Source organism: Pseudonaja textilis, chromosome 2, assembly GCF_049901715.1.
Source record: "Pseudonaja textilis isolate UNSWEBS1 chromosome 2, rPseTex1.2, whole genome shotgun sequence".
Taxonomy (NCBI): Eukaryota; Metazoa; Chordata; class Lepidosauria; order Squamata; family Elapidae; genus Pseudonaja; species Pseudonaja textilis.
The window spans coordinates 98,871,888-98,892,415 of NC_141991.1; the positions used below are offsets into that span (position 1 = coordinate 98,871,888).

Here is a 20,528-nt window from a genome sequence, read left to right on the forward strand (position 1 = left end):
TTAATAGTATCCCAGAGTTTTGTATACAATGTAAAACAATGACACCGCAAATCTGTAAACAAAATTACACAAATAAGGTGCATTTGAACTAGTTATATACCAACAATGATACCCAATGTATGAACAACAGAGCGAAGAGCAGGGGCAGCTGACTTAATCACAATCATCTTTGCACAGAACCCAATATAATGCAAGGCCTAGGATGAGTTTGCCCTTCTATTTGAGCATAAGTACAAATTAGCAATGCTTTTTCTTTTCACTCTAGACTAATGCTCTCTATCAGTAATATGCAGTCCATACCAGGTCTTCAAACTCCCAGTCCACAGGCTGGATGCATGACAGGCTGGCCATGCCCACGCTCAGTTTAACAAAGAGGAAAAAAGTCCCGATATGTCACGTGACACTGCCATGACAATGTGACTTTGACACCTTTGGTCTATACTAATGCCCACATGATAACAGCAAAAATATGGATGAATATATAATGCCTCCTTCCCTATTACTCTATTTGACTATTCAGTTCTTCATTATGTGTTTTAATTTGAACTTGCTAATAACAATGGAGTCCTTCAATGTGGTTTCAGTTTTTTCGTTTTCCAAGTCATTTGGTTGACAAATACTATTATTATGAAGATATCTAATATAGCAGTATTACAAAATGAATACATAAAATGACAAAATCCATTAACACTTTTCCTTCAAAACTACACAGCAGAATTGCACCACTGCTACATGCAAAGAGAACAAATCTTCACAACATAGTTATTATCAAATTAATCCGACTGTACTATATGTGTTTACATGATCCAGCCACTCAATTTGATGCATTGGTCAAATTGTACTGAGTACATCAGATTGCTGGTTTTCTGTAACCATGTATTTTAGTAATAGTGTGTTATTTTGCTTTGGCTCTTTACAAAGCCCTTGACCCATTATTTCTTCCATTTTTCTTCTTCAATGAGCCCTAGATATAGGATTTGGCAAAAAAGAAAAAGGAAAAAAAAGACATAAAATGGGGCAAAACTCACTTAACTTCCTTGCTTAGCAATGGAAACTTTGGGCTCAATTGGGGTCTTACACCGAGGACTACTTGTACTATATAGAAAGATAAATGAAACCTTTGGAAATTGACATTATTGGTAGTTGACATGATTAGAGAACTGCAAAAGCAAGTCATAAAAGGCTACCACCTCTGCTCAAGTCACCAACTCATTTCCTTTACATTTTTAATTAAGAAAAATATCAAGGCAATCACATTGCCAAGAATTCCTATTTAGCCAGCTCAGTAAAGTTCGGTGGGCATTTCTTGTGGGTGCCAGCAAGATTTTTAAAATGTAATAGTCACATTTCTAATTTATTTTTGATAGCTGGATTTGACTATATAACTAATTTTTTCTTCAGAACTGCTAGAATTAATTGTATTAGATTAATTATATTTCTAGTATGCCTTTACATTGGTCCATCAGCCTGAAAAAGAATATTTAAGCCCTTATCCTATATCCCTGGAAATTTGTTGTTTTCAAATTGTAGATTCCCATGATTTACTCATTATTCCTATACTCGACTTACAACCATCAATTTATTGACTGCTCAGAGTTACAACAGTGCTTTAAAAAGTGACTTATGACTATTTTTCACACTTACAACAAGTACAACATTGCACTGTCACAAGATCATATGATCACCAACTGTAATCTTCCCAACCAGCTTCTGATAAGCAAACTCAATGATGAAAGCCATATTTACTTAATGACTGCATGATTCACTTAACAACCACAGAAATTCACTTAACTTGTGGCTAAAAAATTGTAAAATGGGGCAAAACTCACTTAACAACTTCCTTACTTAGCACTGGAAATTTTAGGGTCAATTAGAGGACTACCTGTACTATATAGAAAGATAAGAGATAAAATATAGATACTATCTCTCTCCATCTAATCATTTAACCACATTTAAATGGAACATAATACACTGCTCAAAAAAATAAAGGGAACACTTAACACAATGGAACACAAAAGTCAATCACACTTCTGTGAAATCGAACTGTCCACTTAGGTAGCAACACTGATTGACAATCAATTTCACATGCTGTTGTGCAAATGGAATAGACAACAGGTGGAAAGCATAGGCAGTTAGCAAGACATCCTCAATAAAGGAGTGGTTCTGCAGGTGGTGACCACAGACCACTTCTCAGTTCCTATGCTTTCTGGCTGATGGTTTGGTCACTTTTGAATGCTGGCGGTGCTTTCACTCTAGTGGTAGCATGAGACGGAGTCTACAACCCACACAAATGGCTCAGGTAGTGCAGCTCATCCAGGATGGCACATCAATGCGAGCTGTAGCAAGAAGGTTTGCTGTGTCTGTCAGCATAGTGTCCAGAGCATGGAGGCGCTACCAGGAGACAGGCCAGTACATCAGGAGGCTGTAGGAGGGCAACAACCCAGCATCAGGACCACTACCTCCACCTTTGTGCAAGGAGGGACAGGAGGAGCACTGCCAGAGCCCTGCAAAATGACCTCCAGCGGGCCACAAATGTGCATGTGGCTGCTCAAACGGTCAGAAACAGACTCCATGAGGGTGGTATGAGGGCCCGATGTCCACAGGTGGGGGTTGTGGCATTTGCCAGAGAACACCAAGATTGGCAAATTCGCCACTGGTGCCCTGTGCTCTTCACAGATGAAAGCAGGTTCACACTGAGCACATGTGACAGACATGACAGGGTCTGGAGATGCCGTGGAGAACGTTCTGCTGCCTGCAACATCCTCCAGCATGACCGGTTTGGCAGTGGGTCAGTAATGGTGTGGGGTGGCATTTCTTTAGAGGGCCACACAGCCCTCCATTTGCTCGCCAGAGATGGCCTGATTCCCATTAGGTACCGAGATGAGATCCTCAGACCCCTTGTGTGACCATATGCTGGTGCGGTTGGCCCTGGGTTCCTCCTAATGCAAGACAATGCTAGACCTCATGTGGCTGGAGTGTGTCAGCAGTTCCTGCAAGATGAAGGCATTGATGCCCGTTCCCCAGACCTGAATCCAATTGAGCACATCTGGGACATTATGTCTTGCTGCATCCACCAACACCACGTTGCACCACAGGCTGTCCAAGAGTTGGGGGATGCTTTAGTCCAGGTGTGGGAAGAGATCCCTTAGGAGACCATCCGCCACCTCATCAGGAGCCTGCCTAGGCATTGTAGTGAGGGCATTCAGGCACGTGGAGGCCACACACACAACTGAGCCTCATTTTGACTTGTTTTAAGGACATTACATCAAAGTTGGATCAGCCTGCAGTGTTTTTTTCCACTTTAATTTTGTGTGTAACTCCAAATCCAGGCCTCCATGGGTTGTTAAATTTGATTTCCATTGATAATTTTTGTGTGATTGCGCTGCCAGCACATTCAACTATGTAATGAACAAAGTATTTAATAAGAATATTTCATTCATTCAGATCTAGGATGTTTTATTTTTGTGTTCCCTTTATTTATTTATTTTTGTAAATTTTACTTGAGTTTTCACAAAGAAAAAAAAATACAAATAAAACATCTTTTTTGAAAGTAGCATAATCCCGGGTTACATTTCTTCGTACAGACACAAATTCAGGTTCATGCTCATTTTTATATTCTATCCCATATCTTATTACTATTTTACATTTTCTGCAAAGCTTCTCCCTCTTTTAATTTTCTCAATTTTATTTTAATTATCTCATCTCAATTCAAATCATTGTATTTATATTTTTTGTCTGTCCTGTTTCAATTATTATCTTTTCTCATTAAACAAAATTTCTCCTGTAGTTACTGATTGGAGTATGACGCCTTTATATCTTTTAAGTTTATCCATTTCACTCTTATTTAGGCTTCAATATATACCCTAAAGTTATAACATTCAATATAATACATAACTTCCATTTGGATTCTGCTTGGTACATTCTTAAAATACACACTATATTCTTAAAAAAAGAAAAAATTACAAATGTATGTAATTAAAACAACACGTTCCATTCCAATTCAATTCTATCATTAATATTAATATTCATTAAAGTCTTAACTTCTTTAACATTACTTTTCATTTAGGTATCATACTTCTATGGGAACAATTATAAGCTTTCCATAATTAATTCCCCCTCCTCTTCACTTGTATTTTATAAAAAATAACTAATTAAAATGTTCCCGTTCCTTCCTAATTCAATTTTCTCATTTATTTTATTTCACTTATTTTATTAACAAACATTTCATTACACTATTTTATCCCTCATTTTAATCATACATTGTTTCCAATTTTCTAAAGTTATTTCTATTAGTAATATAACAATACAATCTTATGTACCATTACAGAATCCCTTTTTCAGTTAGATTTTCACCCATTATCTCTAAATAAGTCCTGTTTCTCTGTATCTTGCTCCGGTCCTTTGTAACTTCTTTTCCTTTCCTTCTTCCCTCTCTTCTTCTCTCTCCTCTTTTTACCCCCTTGTCTCTCTACCTCTATTTCTCTCTTCTGTATTCCCCTTTTCTGTTGCTTTCCAGTATTATACTTATTTTTCGAATTATTTTTCTTTTCTTTGGTTGTTTTTTTAAGTCTTAAATTCTCCATTCTCTTTCCCCCCTTTCCTTTTTCTTCCCCACCTAAAATTACTTGTTCATTAAAGATGGCTTCTTCTTTGTCCCAGTCTTCTTGTTTTGCAGACATTTCTTGTTGTTTCTCATAGTTCCAAATCTCCATTTCTAAGAATTGAAAAACGAAGCCAAAAGAACCCTTCCCTTCTTGTGCATCTTCTTTGTACTTTTTAAGTTCCATTTTCAATTCATCCAGAAGTGGTGCCATTGTATAAATTTTTAAACAACCATCTGATTAATTTTAGTCATTCAAATGTAATAACCAAGAATCCAAAGATCACCAAATAATCCAAATACATGCAAGCTGTTTCTTTTTGCTCTTTTTTTTTCACTTTCTCTTCCTGGGGTTACTGTTTAGTTACAAAGTTTCAGTTAAAATGTATCTTTTGGAAGTCTTGTTGAAGTTTTACTGTAGATTCTTTTTAACTCCAGGCAGTCTCCTCCCTCTTCCAGATCCTGCCCTTATTCTTTTTCTCTCCCTTCCTGCTTATGAAAAAAAAAAAAATTAGTGTCCAGAAATCTTTATTATCCCTTTGACATTTTGTTTTATTTTCAGTTTAATTGCCTATTGATGTCAAAGCGGATTTTTCCAATTTCTTATTTAAGTCTCTTAGTTGTCAGTATAGGGAAGGAAAGAGAAGAAAAACAAACAAACAAACCTTTCCTTTTCACTTTCCTTTGCTGCTTCCGACTCTTCTTTGGGAGCGATGTTATTTTTTTTGTAAGTTTAAATTCCAGGGTACCTTAGTTGTTGCTTTTACAATTTGACCCGATCAGCCAAAACTTTCACTTCTTATCTTCCTCCTGCACATTCTTTTCTGGTCGAGTTCTTCTTTGAGGTGGCCATTTCTGACCACCGCTACAACCGCCTTTGGGAAAGGGAGAAATGGCCAGCTGAGGAGGAGAGATGCAGCTCTCCTCAACCCTGCTGGCAGTCTCCCCCTCTTCACCACCTCTAAGGGTGGCTTAGCCCCGAAACCAGCCAGCTCGGGGCGCTCCAGCAGCGAGCACAGACAGAAACTGTGCACGATCACGGATTTCTGTCTGTCGCCGAAGAGACTTCAAACCGGAATTCCATGTTCCCTTTATTTTTTTTGAGCAGTGTATAATGAAGATGATCAGAGCCCAATCTTTTTGAATTTATGCCCTTTGAAGCTCTTCTCTTTTTTTCAGTTTTGGCATTTTTACGATAACATTTCTGAGGCCCTGAGAAGGTTGTATATTGCAAATCCATTTGAAGAGAATTCAGATAAAAAGTAGTGTTTTAGATACATACAATGAGCCCAATTTCTCACCTTGTGTAAACTTTTTCTGCAACTGGTATCTCATTCACAGATTAGATGAGGTACAGAGCACAATTTATACACAGGCCTCAGCAATATATCCTGCAATAGCCCCAATCTACCACACAACACTAACTTTATTACATACTTCTGCTTACCTCTACTCCGAGTCTTAGTGTTTCAATTTTTCTAGCTATTTCATTTAATGTTGTGCTAGTTCTGTTTACAACTGCAGTCTGACTCTTTGAATGACCAGCAAGCTTCACTTGGTTTACTTGCTGCCTACATAGTTACTACACATGCTTTATTTTATCTATACTAAACTCATTAGCCTTATATGACCAGCCTGCAATTACTAATTATGCTTTATGAGAAAAATGACTTACAAGAACTGTTTCATTAATTCCTTAAAGTAATTTGGTATATGTTGTTATTCTAAAGGACTAAAGAATCCACAAAATAGCTCATCAAAGCCATCATTCCACAGACTAGGTCTATAAAGTTTTAACCAATTATTTTTCTTTTGCAATCACCACTGTAGTTTAATAAATCTTCGTACAAGTGGAATTTTGGTTATAATTATGGTATATTGTATGTGCTTCAGAAGCCTAACAAGATGTAGAAACAATCAAAGTAAATCTGACTGAATAAACTGGAAAAAAATCATAGTTATACCAGTTATATCTTTGTAGAATCTACAGCCGTGACTGCGAACCTGTGGCACGCAGAGCCATTTTTGCTGGCACACGAGCCGTAGGCAAACTTACCTTACTGCACATGCACACGCCTCACAGCTGATTTTCTTTTCCAGTTGGTTTGAGGTCTTTTTCGGCCTCCCAGAGGCTTGGAAAAAGCCTCTGCAAGGCTTCTCAGACTGAATTGTAGGCCTGTTTCGTCACTTCCAGCAATGTGGGCCTATAATTCAGTCTGAGAAGCCTTGAAGAGGCTTTTTCCAAGCCTCTGGGAGGCCGAAAAAGGCCTCAAACCAGCCAAAAAAAAATCAGCTGTGAGGCATTTTGCAGATAAGGGCGTGGGAGGTGGGGGATTGCAAGCGCATGTGGAGGGGGCATGGGGAGGGGGGAGCACATTGTATTCTGGGTGCTGGCATGCGAGTGCAGGAGTGCTGGCACACTCATAATTTTTGGCACAGGAGCCCAAAATGCTTAGCCACAACTCATCTAGAGTATACTATTGAACAACTGCTCCCTTCGAAACCCCATTTCATGTACACCCTACTGTAAAGTAGATGTTTCCAGCTCAGGGATTAAGGTGCCTTGAGAGAGCTTTGCTCTTTAAGCATTCCTTCAAAACTGCCCTAGCCACTGCTCTTTGTTCTTTGTACAACAAAACTAACAATACATCATTCATCGCTATGCTGGGTTAGCTTGCCAAAGGATCCTTTCCAACTCTTGTCTCTATTATATCAAATGAGAATGATAAATCTTTGTAGTAAGACTAAATTCAAACTCACATTTTTAGAACCCTTCTCAGCAGCTTCTCCTTCAGGCCCTTCTTCTAAAAAGAGCAGCATATCAGGTGACCATGCATAATACAAAATAGCTGAAACATTTAATCAAAAATACTGGTGTGTGTACACACACACACACACAAACACACACACAAAGTATGCAATGAAAATAAAACAGGATTACTTCTCAATCTAGATAGACTTTAGAAGTAAGTTCTTACCATTATCAGAGTCTGAGTTATCTGAGTTATCTGTTTTTGCTGCTTTGCTATCAGGTTCATCAGAACTGTTAGCTTGTTTACGTTTATTACCAGTTGTCTCATTCTTTATTCTTTTCTTCTATGAAGAGAAACATAGGAGTATATTGAGCCTTAAGTAACAACTAATTATTTTCTTATTATCAATAAAAATGTATTGAGACATACTTTTTTATACTCAAATTACCTCAAACAGCTAAAAACATGCCCAGATTTAATTTGGTCTATTTCATACAAAGCTGAAAGAATTTTTCTCCAAGGACTTTTCTCCAAGATTATTGGTTCATATATGGGATGCAATGAGAGTATCCAGGAATAGGTTTTTTTAAAAAAGCAAACATCTGAAACAAGGAATCTGTTTCCTATAATTAAAATAATAAACAAATCACTTAACAGATACCTTTGCATTCTATTTATTTATTAAATTTATATGCCCCCCTCACTATCCAATTAGCATTGATAAGCAAGCAGTGCTGCATGCAGAACAGTATTATTACATGTGCCACCCTAGAGGCCTCAGAACTGTCTGTGCCACTGCTTTCTGAAACAATTGTAGCTTCCAAATACCCTTCAAGAGTAGGCCCATGTAGAGTGCCTTGCCATAATCCAGGTGAAAGCTGACCAGGGCATGAGTGAATGAGCACAGGGCCTCAAGATCCAGAAAAGAACTTGTACACAACACAAAGTAGCACAGAGCCATTTCTAGCCACGTTTGCCACCCACTCTTTGAGGAGTTTGACACTGGGCATTGGTGAAGAACATTAAAAAAAATGGAGAAGATTGCATAGGTACTTACTTTAAAATCTGCATCCCACATTTTCCAATTTCTCCTCATTCGTTGTTTCATGCTGCCTCCTCCAAAACGCATATTGCCAGAGAAACCTCGCATGCCCTGGAACATGTTGTAATCAGGGAACAGTTTGTGGGAAAAAAGCGATGGTGGTCTATTGGGGCCATGGCCCCGTCCTCCCATTGGTACTGGTGGGTCATTCCATTGTCCACCCATACGCCCATATGAAGGTGCCATGCCTCTGTTATTTCTTCCATCTCTGGACCAGTTTTGACCCCGGTGGCCAAAGTTGTCACGTGCTCTGTTGTGGTACTGGTCCCTGCGGTTGCCATAGGAGTTGTCATAGTGACCTTCATAGGCATTGTCGGATTCATGTTTGGCCTCACTGTATTCATAGCCAGATCTGTATGGATCACGATCATTCATTGAAGACCTTGAGTCATAGGATTCATATGTATCATACCTACAAGAGTTGCAGAGTAAGGTGAGAATCTAGGTCAATAGTATACAGAGCACTGTATTTAGGAATCTGTAATAGAAACAGTCAGAATTCTATATTCAGTAAAATCATTAAAAGCTGAACTCATCAGGAAGCATACTCATTGTGCATTACGGTAGAAAATAAATACTGCAGCTTCATACATATAAGGGCTGAATAAAAGAATAATTATCAAGTTTAATCTCAACAAATCATCATAAAAGTAATCTAATGAAATTTACAAATATGCCTTCACCTGGGAGAGTTATGCAAATAATTATATTTTATATATAATTAAATTTTATATTATATCTAGTCCTGATTCACATACCAATTTCTATATATATTTTACTACGTTAAACAAATGAAACCCATGGGAATGACTTTACAAAATAAGTTTCTACCAATTTACTCTATGCTATCAAGTAATTTTTGAAAGAATCAGAAATCATTAGCTATATAAAACAATATATTTCATACATGATACCTAGCCAGTAATATCTTCATTGTAGAAAAACACCAGAAACAACATCTAAGAAAATAATATTTTGTGCTTCTTATAATGACAATCTAACTTGGATACTTTTTTCAACCTGAAACAGCTTTGAGTTACCACTATTTCATGATAATATTCATGATAAAGTTCTAAAGATTCAAGCTACTTTTATTAAATTGTAATAAAGTGTTTGTATAGTTATCCAAATGTAATTAAATATTTGAAGCTAAACCACTTTTATTTCTGTAGCATGTTGTTTTGACTGCTATGGAAAACTAAAAGTCATGCTGTGTAAATAAGTCAGCACTGGACACAAGTACACAAATTATGGTTGGTATCGAGGATCTGAAAGCAAGGATATGGAAAGGAAAGAATGGCTGAGGAGGAGACTTTAAAAGCTAACTCAGAATAGAAAACAAGGCAAAGTGAATTGGACCATTGACCAATCTTATAATCCTCATACCAATGTATAGCATAGTATGGCTCACTGCTGCAATTTTCTGTGTTTTCTTAGAAATTTGAGTATTTAACCACAATGTAGCATTAGCCCACTAAGGCCAAATAAAAATGCCCACTCTGTATGATATAACTGAAATCTGGAAAATTCTGAGAAGGAAATCTCACTGATTTAAGTTTGTACAAAATTGCCACTTTAGCCATTCTCAACTTGGAAAAGTTATTTTGTTGATGTAATGCTTAGGAATCCTTATAAACCTTTCTAAGCTTTATGTGTAGAAACCATTCCAGCCTGTAAAGAATGAGTCATAAAAACAGAAATAACTATTCGAATGTGGCACAGTTATCTGCAACAACTCTTTTTCTGAAGGCAAGAAACATTTCAATGAACAGAAAAAGTAACAATGTATCACAAAAATATATTTCATACCAATTAAATTCTAAACAATTTTGTTAATTTCCAGAATATACTTTTATAGCAATGAAAAACTGTCGGGTGGAACAATACAGTCAACTTTTCAGTAGCATTTTAAAAATAAAAATTATATTAAATGGCTCTACAAAACCAAAAGCTAGTTTGGGAAGCTAATGCTGTATATGTTAATGTATGTCATTACAATGAGAAGACAATACAAGATATGTCTACTTCAGTGACTATATTTCAACTACTCAGCCCTTATTCAACAAAGGAATATGTAATTAAGAAAAAGTTGGAATATAGTAATCATTTGATTTAATGATACTTAAATATTTGTAGCTCCAGATATAAATAGTAGATATATCCAATTTAGACCAACCTTCTATATCAGTGATGGCAAACCTATGACATGTGTCAAAGCCACACATTTTGAGTGAAGACAACCGTTCTCAAAAGTATGGCTTGTTCTTATGTGATTTTTGGAGCCTGTATGAGAATGGGATGTGCTCGTGTGCCTGTGGAAATTGCGCGAGAGGGTTATGCTCTTGCATGGCCACCAGATCCTCTGAAAATCACATGAGAATGGGTCATGGTTTCAAACAGTTTTCAGGGGCTGCAGAGGCCATGGAAGAGCATACTCTGAAGCCATTTCAAGAATGAAGAACTTGTGCAACCTGGAGCTGTCTCGGATAGACCACAGGGGCCTATCAACAGAAAGAAAATACTGATTGAAGGCAAGTGGCACCCTGGTGATCACACAGAAATTTGGACCTTATTTTTTAAAATAAAAGAATATATAAAAATTGATTTTCTTTTGTTCCAGGGATGCTGTGACAGGTTAGCAAAATCAAGTTAGGCAGTTAGGCAACTACTAATTCTAGTATAAACAATATATATTTTAATCATATAATATCTAAATGCAGGAATTTCAAAAGCAAAAATGTAAATATTCAAAATGTATTTTCTTTAAACTAACAATGTATACATTTACATTAACAATGACACATACTGTACACTAAGGAGACATTCTCTTTTTATGAATTTTTAATTTCAACTGACGCAAAATCCAGAGAAACTCTGCCTAATGGATTTGCTATTTGAATGCGATGTAAAACTGCAGTCTTTGGATAGGTCACTGTTTTCAGAAATTGATCAAAGTACTCACACCCACATTTATTTCAGAACATTTTATTGCAATTCAGCTACCATATTTTCATAATTCAAAGACATATTTAAGCACCTTACCTGTAAAGTTCAATTAAAAGTACAAACTTAGCTAAGTCTGTATTTCCCATAAGTTTTCGGTAGTAGTATGGAGCAATGTTTAGGCAGCAGCACAATATTAGATAAACATGCCTTCCAGAAGCAGTAACTACCCTGTTCTATAACTATTACTGAACCTTTGTCTCTACACTCACCTGTCTCCACCTGAGCCATAATGTCCTCCTTGCATCGTTTCAGTGTCTAGATGAGATACCATATCTAAGCGCTGGTTAAAATTTGAAATTACATCATCAGCGCTGGTGCCAGTGGATGCGTTAAAGTTCATGTCTGCATTTGAATTAGGCATTTCCCAAGAGTTTGAAGTGCCCATACCATACCCATAATTGCCAGAGTTATCCTGACCGTATCCATATCCATAATTATAATCTTCGTAACCTGAAATAAAAAAGAGTTATTGAGTTTTCTTTTTAGATATTTAGAATGCTATTAGGCCTGTCTAATACAAGATTGGCAGCACCAAGAATATCACTTTCATGTGGCTACACTTAGAAAAATAAATTTTGTATCTACTTCCAATTCAACATATAAAATTAAATCTTATTTCGATGACAGCAGCGTTTGATACATGTCTTGAGAAACATTCATTCCCATCATACCTAAAAGTAAGTATTGCTAAGTCTTCGTCTATAATACCACAATCCCATCTGTAGATCAATTTTAGGACAAAGCCATACAATACAAAAGCAGAAATAACATCATTATTTCCAGTCTATTCGGTTTTCTAGGAAGCTGCCCGCAACAAAATATTTATTACTCTAGATAAAGATACTACTTGATATTTGGAGATAGAAAACTGCAAGAGAACTATAGTTTAGAATATTGATGGTACTTTTCTTCACTGAAGGAGATATTCTGTAAAAAGTACTCAGGTCTTGCACATTTAAAAAAGTATGAATTAACAAAATTGCATAACTGGGCAAATGTACAGGGTTACTCTTCTAAGGCATGGAAAAGAATATACATCATGTAAGAAAAGATGAAGGATATCTATTTCAACTTAATACAGTTTTGTGAGCAAAGAACATTATTTATTTATATTTCATATTTCTTAATAGCCCGTCTCTCTTAGAGAGAGGCTCTGGATGGTGCACAATATAATCAATAAAATTAAGCATTAAATATAAATATAAATTAAGAATTAAAAATAAGGGTCAATATATATATAATAAAAACATATGAAGTGAAAGCATTAACTATTAGGATGTCGATTAAAGAAGACTACTTCATGAATAAAGACAGAATATATATTTACATATTTATATATAAGTTAAAATATATCTATATGGATACATCATGTAGCTGAAGATTCCACAAAAGCATGCAGTTCAGTATCTGAATTGCAAATAGTTATTCTAATTAGGGATTCAGATATTTCAGTGATTTGAACGAAGAATATTCTACATTTGTTCTGAATTTTATTTAAAATTGTATTGATAACCCTCAAACAAACTGGACATCTTAATCATCTGTATACCTTCTACATTATGAAAGTCTCCACTTTCCCAAAGTATTGTTTCTCAAAGATGTAAAGCAGTGGTTCTCAACCTTTTTGTTCACTATGGACTCCCTTTAAATACTTTTTGTGGCCAATGGACTATGGCAACAGACCCCAAGACTTAACTCAAGATTTAAATAATAACATTTCTTCAAGCCTTTATGGATCCTGTGACGATATCACGGATCCCCAGGGGGTCCGTGGACCACAGGTTGAGAACCACTGATGTAGAGGATGATATAATTTGAAATCTTTAGCACACAAATATTCAATTTATCTATTTGAAATGAAGCCCTCCTGTGTTTCATTAGGTTAATTGTAAGGTATAACTGATGAAAAATTTGAATTCCCATGGATGCATGAAGTTCTACATTATATATTTAGAAAAGTGCTAGGCAGGGAAGCCAGATTAGGTGAAATGTTGCAAACACTTTTAAAAATAAATACTTTTTAGGATGCATTTAGTAACTACCGATGGAACTATAAATATTATAAAATCTGCCACCATAGCTTAGGGTCCCAGCACCGGTCCATGGCATGTGTCAATGTGGAAGCTTCTCAGATTTTTTAATTTTAATTGGAGTTGGGTTTTTCTGGAACCCTGACAGCATGTCAGAAATTGGGTGCGCAAACAAGTGAAGCCCCATCCACAAATGCGGGCAGCACACAAAACCATGTCCCCTCAGGTCTGCAGAAAAACCTTTCTCCACGGAACCGGTCCCTGGTGCCCAAAAGGTTGGGGCCGCTGCTATAGCTCATAGGGTGTACCAAAATTCATTATGAAGGTCAAAGATCAGTTATAGCTAAGCATCAATTTTACTGATTTACAGGGAATGGTGCAGTTATATAAATTTGGATTTAATCATAAATGAAAAGACAATATAAAAAATCATAATTGAATTAATAAAAAATGTGACATTTTGGTATTTTTTTCTGGTTAAATTAGTGTGATCGAGTTATCTGTAAAATAAATGCTAGCATTCCATTAAAACTGTACTTACCTCTATTTATTCCAGAATTCCAATTTCCATAACCTAGAAAGAAATTTCCAAATGAGTATTTCTCAAAATGATTCAGATTTGTGTTTATATGTAAATTGATATGTAAATTGATAGTGCTCCACACTCTATGCCACATTGCTCTACAATTTTAATCTCATTTATGGATTTCCCTTTGCTAAAATCTTAAATTTGTGTATTTTTCATATTCTGCAGTATAGTGAGATCTGGAATTGAACAGCCTAAGGCTTATGTTCAGCTGGTGAAGCAGCACTGTATACCTCTTTTTCTAGAATTTACTGTAGAAATACACTGCTCAAAAAAATAAAGGAACACTTAACACAATGGAACTCCAAATCAATCACACTTCTGTGAAATCAAACTGTCCACCTAGGTAGAAACATTGATTGACAATCAATTTCACAGGCTGTTGTGCAAATGGAATAGACAACAGGTGGAAAGCATAGGCAGTTAGCAAGACATCTCCAATAAAGGAGTGGTTCTGCAGGTGGTGACCACAGACCACTTCTCAGTTCCTATGCTTTCTGGCTGATGGTTTGGTCACTTTTGAATGCTGGTGGTGCTTTCACTCTAGTGGTAGCATGCGACGGAGTCTACAACCCACACAAGTGGCTCAGGTAGTGCAGCTCATCCAGGATGGTACATCAATGCGAGCTGCAGCAAGAAGGTTTTCTGTGTCTGTCAGCGTAGTGTCACATGATGTCCATCCAGAGCATGGAGGCGCTACCAGGAGACAGGCCAGTACATCAGGAGACGTGGAGGAGGCCGTAGGAGGGCAACAACCCAGCATCAGGACCGCTACCTCCACCTTTGTGCAAGGAGGGACAGAAGGAGCACTGCCAGAGCCCTTCAAAATGACCTCCAGCGGGCCATAAATGTGCATGTGGCTGCTCAAACAGTCAAAAACAGACTCCATGAGGGTGGTATGAGGGCCTGAAGTCCACAGGTGGGGGTTGTGCTTACAGCCCAACACTGTGCAGGACATTTGGCATTTGCCAGAGAACACCAAGATTGGCAAATTAGCCACTGGTGCCCTGTGCTCTTCACAGATGAAAGCAGGTTCACACTGAGCACATGTGACAGACGTGACAGGGTCTGGGGACGCCATGGAGAATGTTCTGCTGCCTTCAACATCCTCCAGCATGACCGGTTTGGCAGTGGATCAGTAATGGTGTGGGGTGGCATTTCTTTAGGGGGCCGCACAGACCTCCATGTGCTCGCCAGAGGTAGCCTGACTGCCATTAAGTACTGAGATGAGATCCTCAGACCCCTTGTGAGACCATATGCTGGTGCGGTTGGCCCTGGGTTCCTCCTAATGCAAGACAATGCACGACCTCATGTGGCTGGAGTGTGTCAGCAGTTCCTGCAAGATGAAGGCATTGATGCTATGGACTGGCCCGCCCATTCCCCAGACCTGAATCCAATTGAGCACATCTGGGACATTATGTCTCGCTCCATCCACCAATGCCACGCGGCACCACAGACTGTCCAGGAGTTGGGGGATGCTTTAGTCCAGGTGTGGGAGGAGATCCCTCAGGAGACCATCCGCCATCTCATCAGGAGCCTGCCCAGGCATTGTAGGGAGGTCATACAGGCACGTAGAGGCCACACACACAACTGAGCCTCATTTTGACTTGTTTTAAGGACATTACATCAAAGTTGGATCAGCCTGTAGTGTTTTTTCCACTTTAATTTTGTGTGTAACTCCAAATCCAGGCCTCCATGGGTTGCTAAATTTGATTTCCATTGATAATTTTTGTGTGATTGCACTGCCAGCACATTCAACTATGTAATGAACAAAGTATTTAATAAGAATATTTCATTCATTCAGATCTAGGATGTCTTATTTTTGTATTCCCTTTATTTTTTTTTAGCAGTGTACAATGGTGTGATCTAGTGCTGAAAATTTGAGGAAATACATTAATATATATTCTCAGATTAGAAGACTATGGAATTATGTTTAATACGTAGGTAGGTAGATAGGTAGATAGATAGGTAGATAGATAGATATGCTGAAAGTATAGGCAGAATAGAATAGCATTCTTAAAGAGATTACTGGAAACAACATAAATATATATAATCCCTTAGATCTGTCCTTATCTGAATATTGATAGTTATATATGGAAACCTTATCAAACAACCATAGTATTAATCTACAGTCACAGTATCCATTTCACAGAATACTGACAAAAAATTCAAAATAGAAAAGTATAATTTCTGCACCAATTATATACATTTATTACTTCCTAGTAATAGTTTCTTAACAATAAAGAAGCAGCAAGACAATTCTTTTCATGGGAGTACCACCATTACTGAGACTTACAAAAGCAGGTCACTAAATGATTGCCCATATGAGAATATTTAAATCTTATTATACCATCCTACCTTTCTTCATGACCACATATTATCAGTTGTTGGTTCTTTAAGAAAATACCTAAATACAATTTCTAAATACTCCTAACAAATCTATCCTATAGAAGTTGAGAAGAACAGTATCATTTTAAATGAGAAAAAAAATCTAATTGTAGGTACAGGTAATCCTCAACTTATATCCACAACTGGGACTATGAATCCAGCTTCTCCAACGGGCATTTTTTGCCAGAAATCAGCAGAAAAGGTTGTAAATTGCAATTACATGATAGTAAGACACAGCAACTGTTTGCAAATGCGAGTTGGTTGCCAAACGCTCCAATTGTGATCCTGTGACTACAGGGGATGGTACAATGATTTTAAGTCATTGTTTCTAAAACTGTCATAACTTTGAACCATCATTAAACGAACACATCATAAGTCAAGGGCTACCTGTAATAAGTTGTATATTACGTAAATATTTATTTCTCAAGTGCTGTCCTAGAAGGAAAAAATAGAACTGATAGTCTGAAAATTATTTTTGTAGTTAACTAAAGTGCATTACCAGAATAGCTCCATATGCTCATTGTATTATAGCAGTAGTGCCCAACCTTTTTGGCACCAGGATCCAGTTTAGTGGACGACAATTTTTCCACAGATCGGGGGTGGGGATGGTTTGCTTTTGCCTGCTTGCTCATCCACTGCTTCACCTCCAGCTGTGTGGCCCAGTTCTTAACAGCCAGAGACTAGTAGTGATCTGTTGCCCAAGGGTTGGGGATGCTTATATTATAAATTGAATCTTATACTGCTATCCAGGCAGTCAAAGAAAAAAAATCAATGTGTGATATGAGGGAGAATGAAAATGCATTATCTGACCCTGGCTCTTCATTATGCTACATTGATCTGACTACCCAAGACTGCAACAAACTTTTTTGTGCAAAATTTGCATTCTTATTAAAGATCTATCTACTGAAAGTATTATGCCTGTTTATTTTTAGCCTTCAACTGGGTTAAATGGTGCGTCATAATGCAAAAGTTTGGAATCAAAGAACTTCTAATGGGCTAACTTGGTAACCTGGTTTGGTTCTACAACCCAACAGGACAGATACAGACTTCAGAGGATAATTAGGACTGCAGAAAAAACAATTACTACCAACTACTGCCTTCAATCGAGGACCTGTATACTGCACGAGTCAAAAAGAGGGCTGTGAAAATATTTACAGACCCCTCACATCCCAGACATAAACTGTTCCAAGTCCTTCCCTCAAAATGATGCTATAGAGCACTGCACACCAGAACAACTAGACACAAGAAGTTTCCCCCCCCCCGAAAACCATCACTCTGTTAAACAAATAATTCCCTTAACACTGTTCAACCATTACAAAGTCTGCACTACTATTACTATTAAACTTCTCATCACTCCTTATCACCTATCTCCCCCACTTGTGACTGTACGACTGTAACTTTGTTGCTTGTATCCTTACAATTTATATTGACTGTTTCCTAGTTTGATTTGATTGCTATGACTATCATTAAGTGTTGTACTTTATGATTCTTGCTTCTTAACGAATGTATCTTTTCTTTTATGTATACTGACAGTATTTGCACCAGGACAAATTCTTCATGTGTCCAACCACACTTGGCCAATAAAGAATTCTATTCTATTCTATTCTTACAGAAGGCATGCAAAATTTAGGAGCAATAACTTCCACTGGGTTAAAATGTGGTAAAGTTGTAGCCACTTCAGTACTACTGTGCTGCTATGGTCGGCTGTGGCCAAATGATCATCGTTTTCAATGCTCCCTGCAAGCTTCCCACAAGGAAAGTCAACTGGGAAGCTGGCAGGAAGCTGAATTTCCCAGACCAGAGGACAGATAAATGGCTGCTGCAAGGTCGAGATGAGAGTGAGGGGTGCATGGGGCTGCAGGGAAGAATTAATGCAAGTAAGAGAGGAAATGAAGGGTGAACAGGAGATGCCACGTGGATTGGGAAGGGTGCATGGGAGAGGTATAATGTGAGCCAGGGAGGCTGCACAGGAGTATTGAGTATTTAACTACCGTAGAAGAATTGAACTGGAAATGGGCTGGTCACATAGCAAGAACAACTGCAGTCATAGAATGGATCCCACTTGATAAAAAACGTCGACAAAAGAGACCCAAAACAAGATGGATTGATGACATCAGCAAGTATTGTGTGCCCAATTGGCAAAGGAAATCTCAGGACCATACAGGTTAGAAACATGCAGAACAGGCCTTCATCCTGCAATGGATGGATTATGGCTAAAATGATATTATGAAGAAATGTAATTTAGCTGATAACATAAAACTTCTAAATGTCTGAAGGAAGAGAGTTTTTAGCATGTAATGATTTCTACCTGTCAAAGTATTTGTATGGTAGTGTGTGCCTCATGAAATTTTATCTGCCTAACCACCCTATATCACAACTGTTTTACTTCAATACCTCATATTTAACATAAAAAAATAAAATCCCATTTCATCTCATAGCCATCCTATACATATGATTGAGTTGCAGCTCATGGAAGCTTATGTGTTATAGCAAAATATGTAAGCCTCAAAGATACTATGAGAGTCTACCTTATTTGTAGAATACTAAGGAAAAAAACTTTATTTAAAAACCAAGTAGGGTAGTCAGAACTACACAAAGTTCATTCTATACACCAGCATCAGGATTTTACTGAAGTATTTGAAATCAAAAGTGGCACTAGAATTTGAAAAATTACTTACATGGATTTTAAGACTTTGGAGCTAAAGAAGATGCTATACACACACTGACAGCAATCACTTTTGAAGAAATTGAGGAGGCCTATTTAGCTAACCCTAACTCAGACCTCACCAAAGCATTACAGAAAAAATGTTGTAACGTATGTATGAAGACACAGAAAACACCCAAGATAACCATAAAGATTCTGAACCTCGCACCCAGCTTCAAAAAAAAAAGTCTAAAAGTTTCTAATACAGGTAGTCTCGACTTACAATCACAATTGAGGCCAAAATTTCTGTTGTTAATTGAGACATTTATTAAGTGAATTTTGCCCCATTTTACAACCTTTCTTGCCTCAGTTGTTAAGTGAATCAGTGCAGTTGATAAGTGACTAACCCGATTGTTAAATGAATGCGGCTTTCCCATTGACTTTGCTTGTCAGAAGGTCACAAAATATGATCTCATGATCTTGGGACACAGCAATGGTTATCAATATGAGCCAGCTGCCAAGCCTCTAAATTTTGGTCACCTTATCATGGGGATACTGGAAAGATCATAACTGTGAAAAACGGTCATAAGTTTTCAGTGCAGCTGTAACTTTGAAGGGTCACTAAATGAAAAGGCAACAGGCCTAGCAAACCCCCCTCTCTCTCCCTCTGTCTCTCTGTGTGTGTGTGTGTGTGTGATGTATTTAAAGGGAACCACCGCCGAGGTGGGTCCGTCTTCCCTCATCCCCACTCCTATTAGAACTACTGGCAAGGACGGGGCAGGAGCGGGGACCTCTAGGCGTGCGACAGACTTTATACCGAAGATGCCCGGCTCCCTTTCCCTCACGCCGGCGGCGCAGAGGATCGATGCCGCTCTTCGTTTCTCGCGCCTTCCACAAATGGGCGGGGGAGCGGAGGTTGAGCCCCGGTGACCAGAATGAGGCGAGGCCCCTCACGAACCCTCCTTTCCGACGGGCCAAAGCCCCCGCTTCCCCGCCCGTTTCACAAGAACGATGAACGAAAGGAGGCCGGGCAGAGCCTTCGGCTTCGACCACGGGCGATGGCGAGGGACTCGAGCCAGCAATGCCTGAAAACAGGGGGTGGGGTGGCGGTGGCAAGGCTCGTGACCCCACCCCCGGACTGTTGCCATGGGCTGGGCCTCCTCTCAGTCCCCTCCCGTAGAGTCAAAGCCGTGACCGTCCTCAGCTCGAGAGCCCCCGTCTTCTCACCCACTCCCCTTACCTGAATAGCTCATGATGGCGGTGGCGGTGGCGGTCCCGAGCGCTTCCCACCCGTTACCTTCTGCGCCAGACAGCAACCGTAGCTGACTTTAACCCCGCCTCCCGACACTGTTCGCCGTGCTCACTTTCCCTAGCTTCACTCTTCCATTGGTGACGGTAGCCCTCCGTCCCGCCCCTTTC

General features: G+C 38.4%; 1 protein-coding gene across 4 annotated transcripts in view; it reads right to left on the bottom strand.

Moving 5' to 3' along the window:
• AKAP8L (A-kinase anchoring protein 8 like) overlaps window positions 1-20,527 on the bottom strand; it is a 31,495-nt gene extending 10,968 nt beyond the window's left edge. For 2 of the 4 annotated variants that reach the window (XM_087924698.1, XM_026696223.2), the window contains exons 1-6: window positions 20,350-20,527; window positions 14,033-14,065; window positions 11,671-11,911; window positions 8,411-8,867; window positions 7,579-7,696; window positions 7,361-7,404 (exon numbers count right to left, since the gene is read on the bottom strand). In XM_087924698.1, coding sequence (XP_087780824.1) covers window positions 7,361-7,404; window positions 7,579-7,696; window positions 8,411-8,867; window positions 11,671-11,911; window positions 14,033-14,065; window positions 20,350-20,362 — 906 coding nt within the window. In that variant the 5' untranslated portion in view covers window positions 20,363-20,527. Of the gene's footprint in view, window positions 1-7,360; window positions 7,405-7,578; window positions 7,697-8,410; window positions 8,868-11,670; window positions 11,912-14,032; window positions 14,066-19,516; window positions 19,680-20,349 lie in introns of all 4 variants that reach the window. The other 2 variants (XM_087924699.1, XM_026696225.2) reach the window with 2 other exon arrangements.
• Between the last annotated feature and the right edge of the window lies 1 nt (window position 20,528).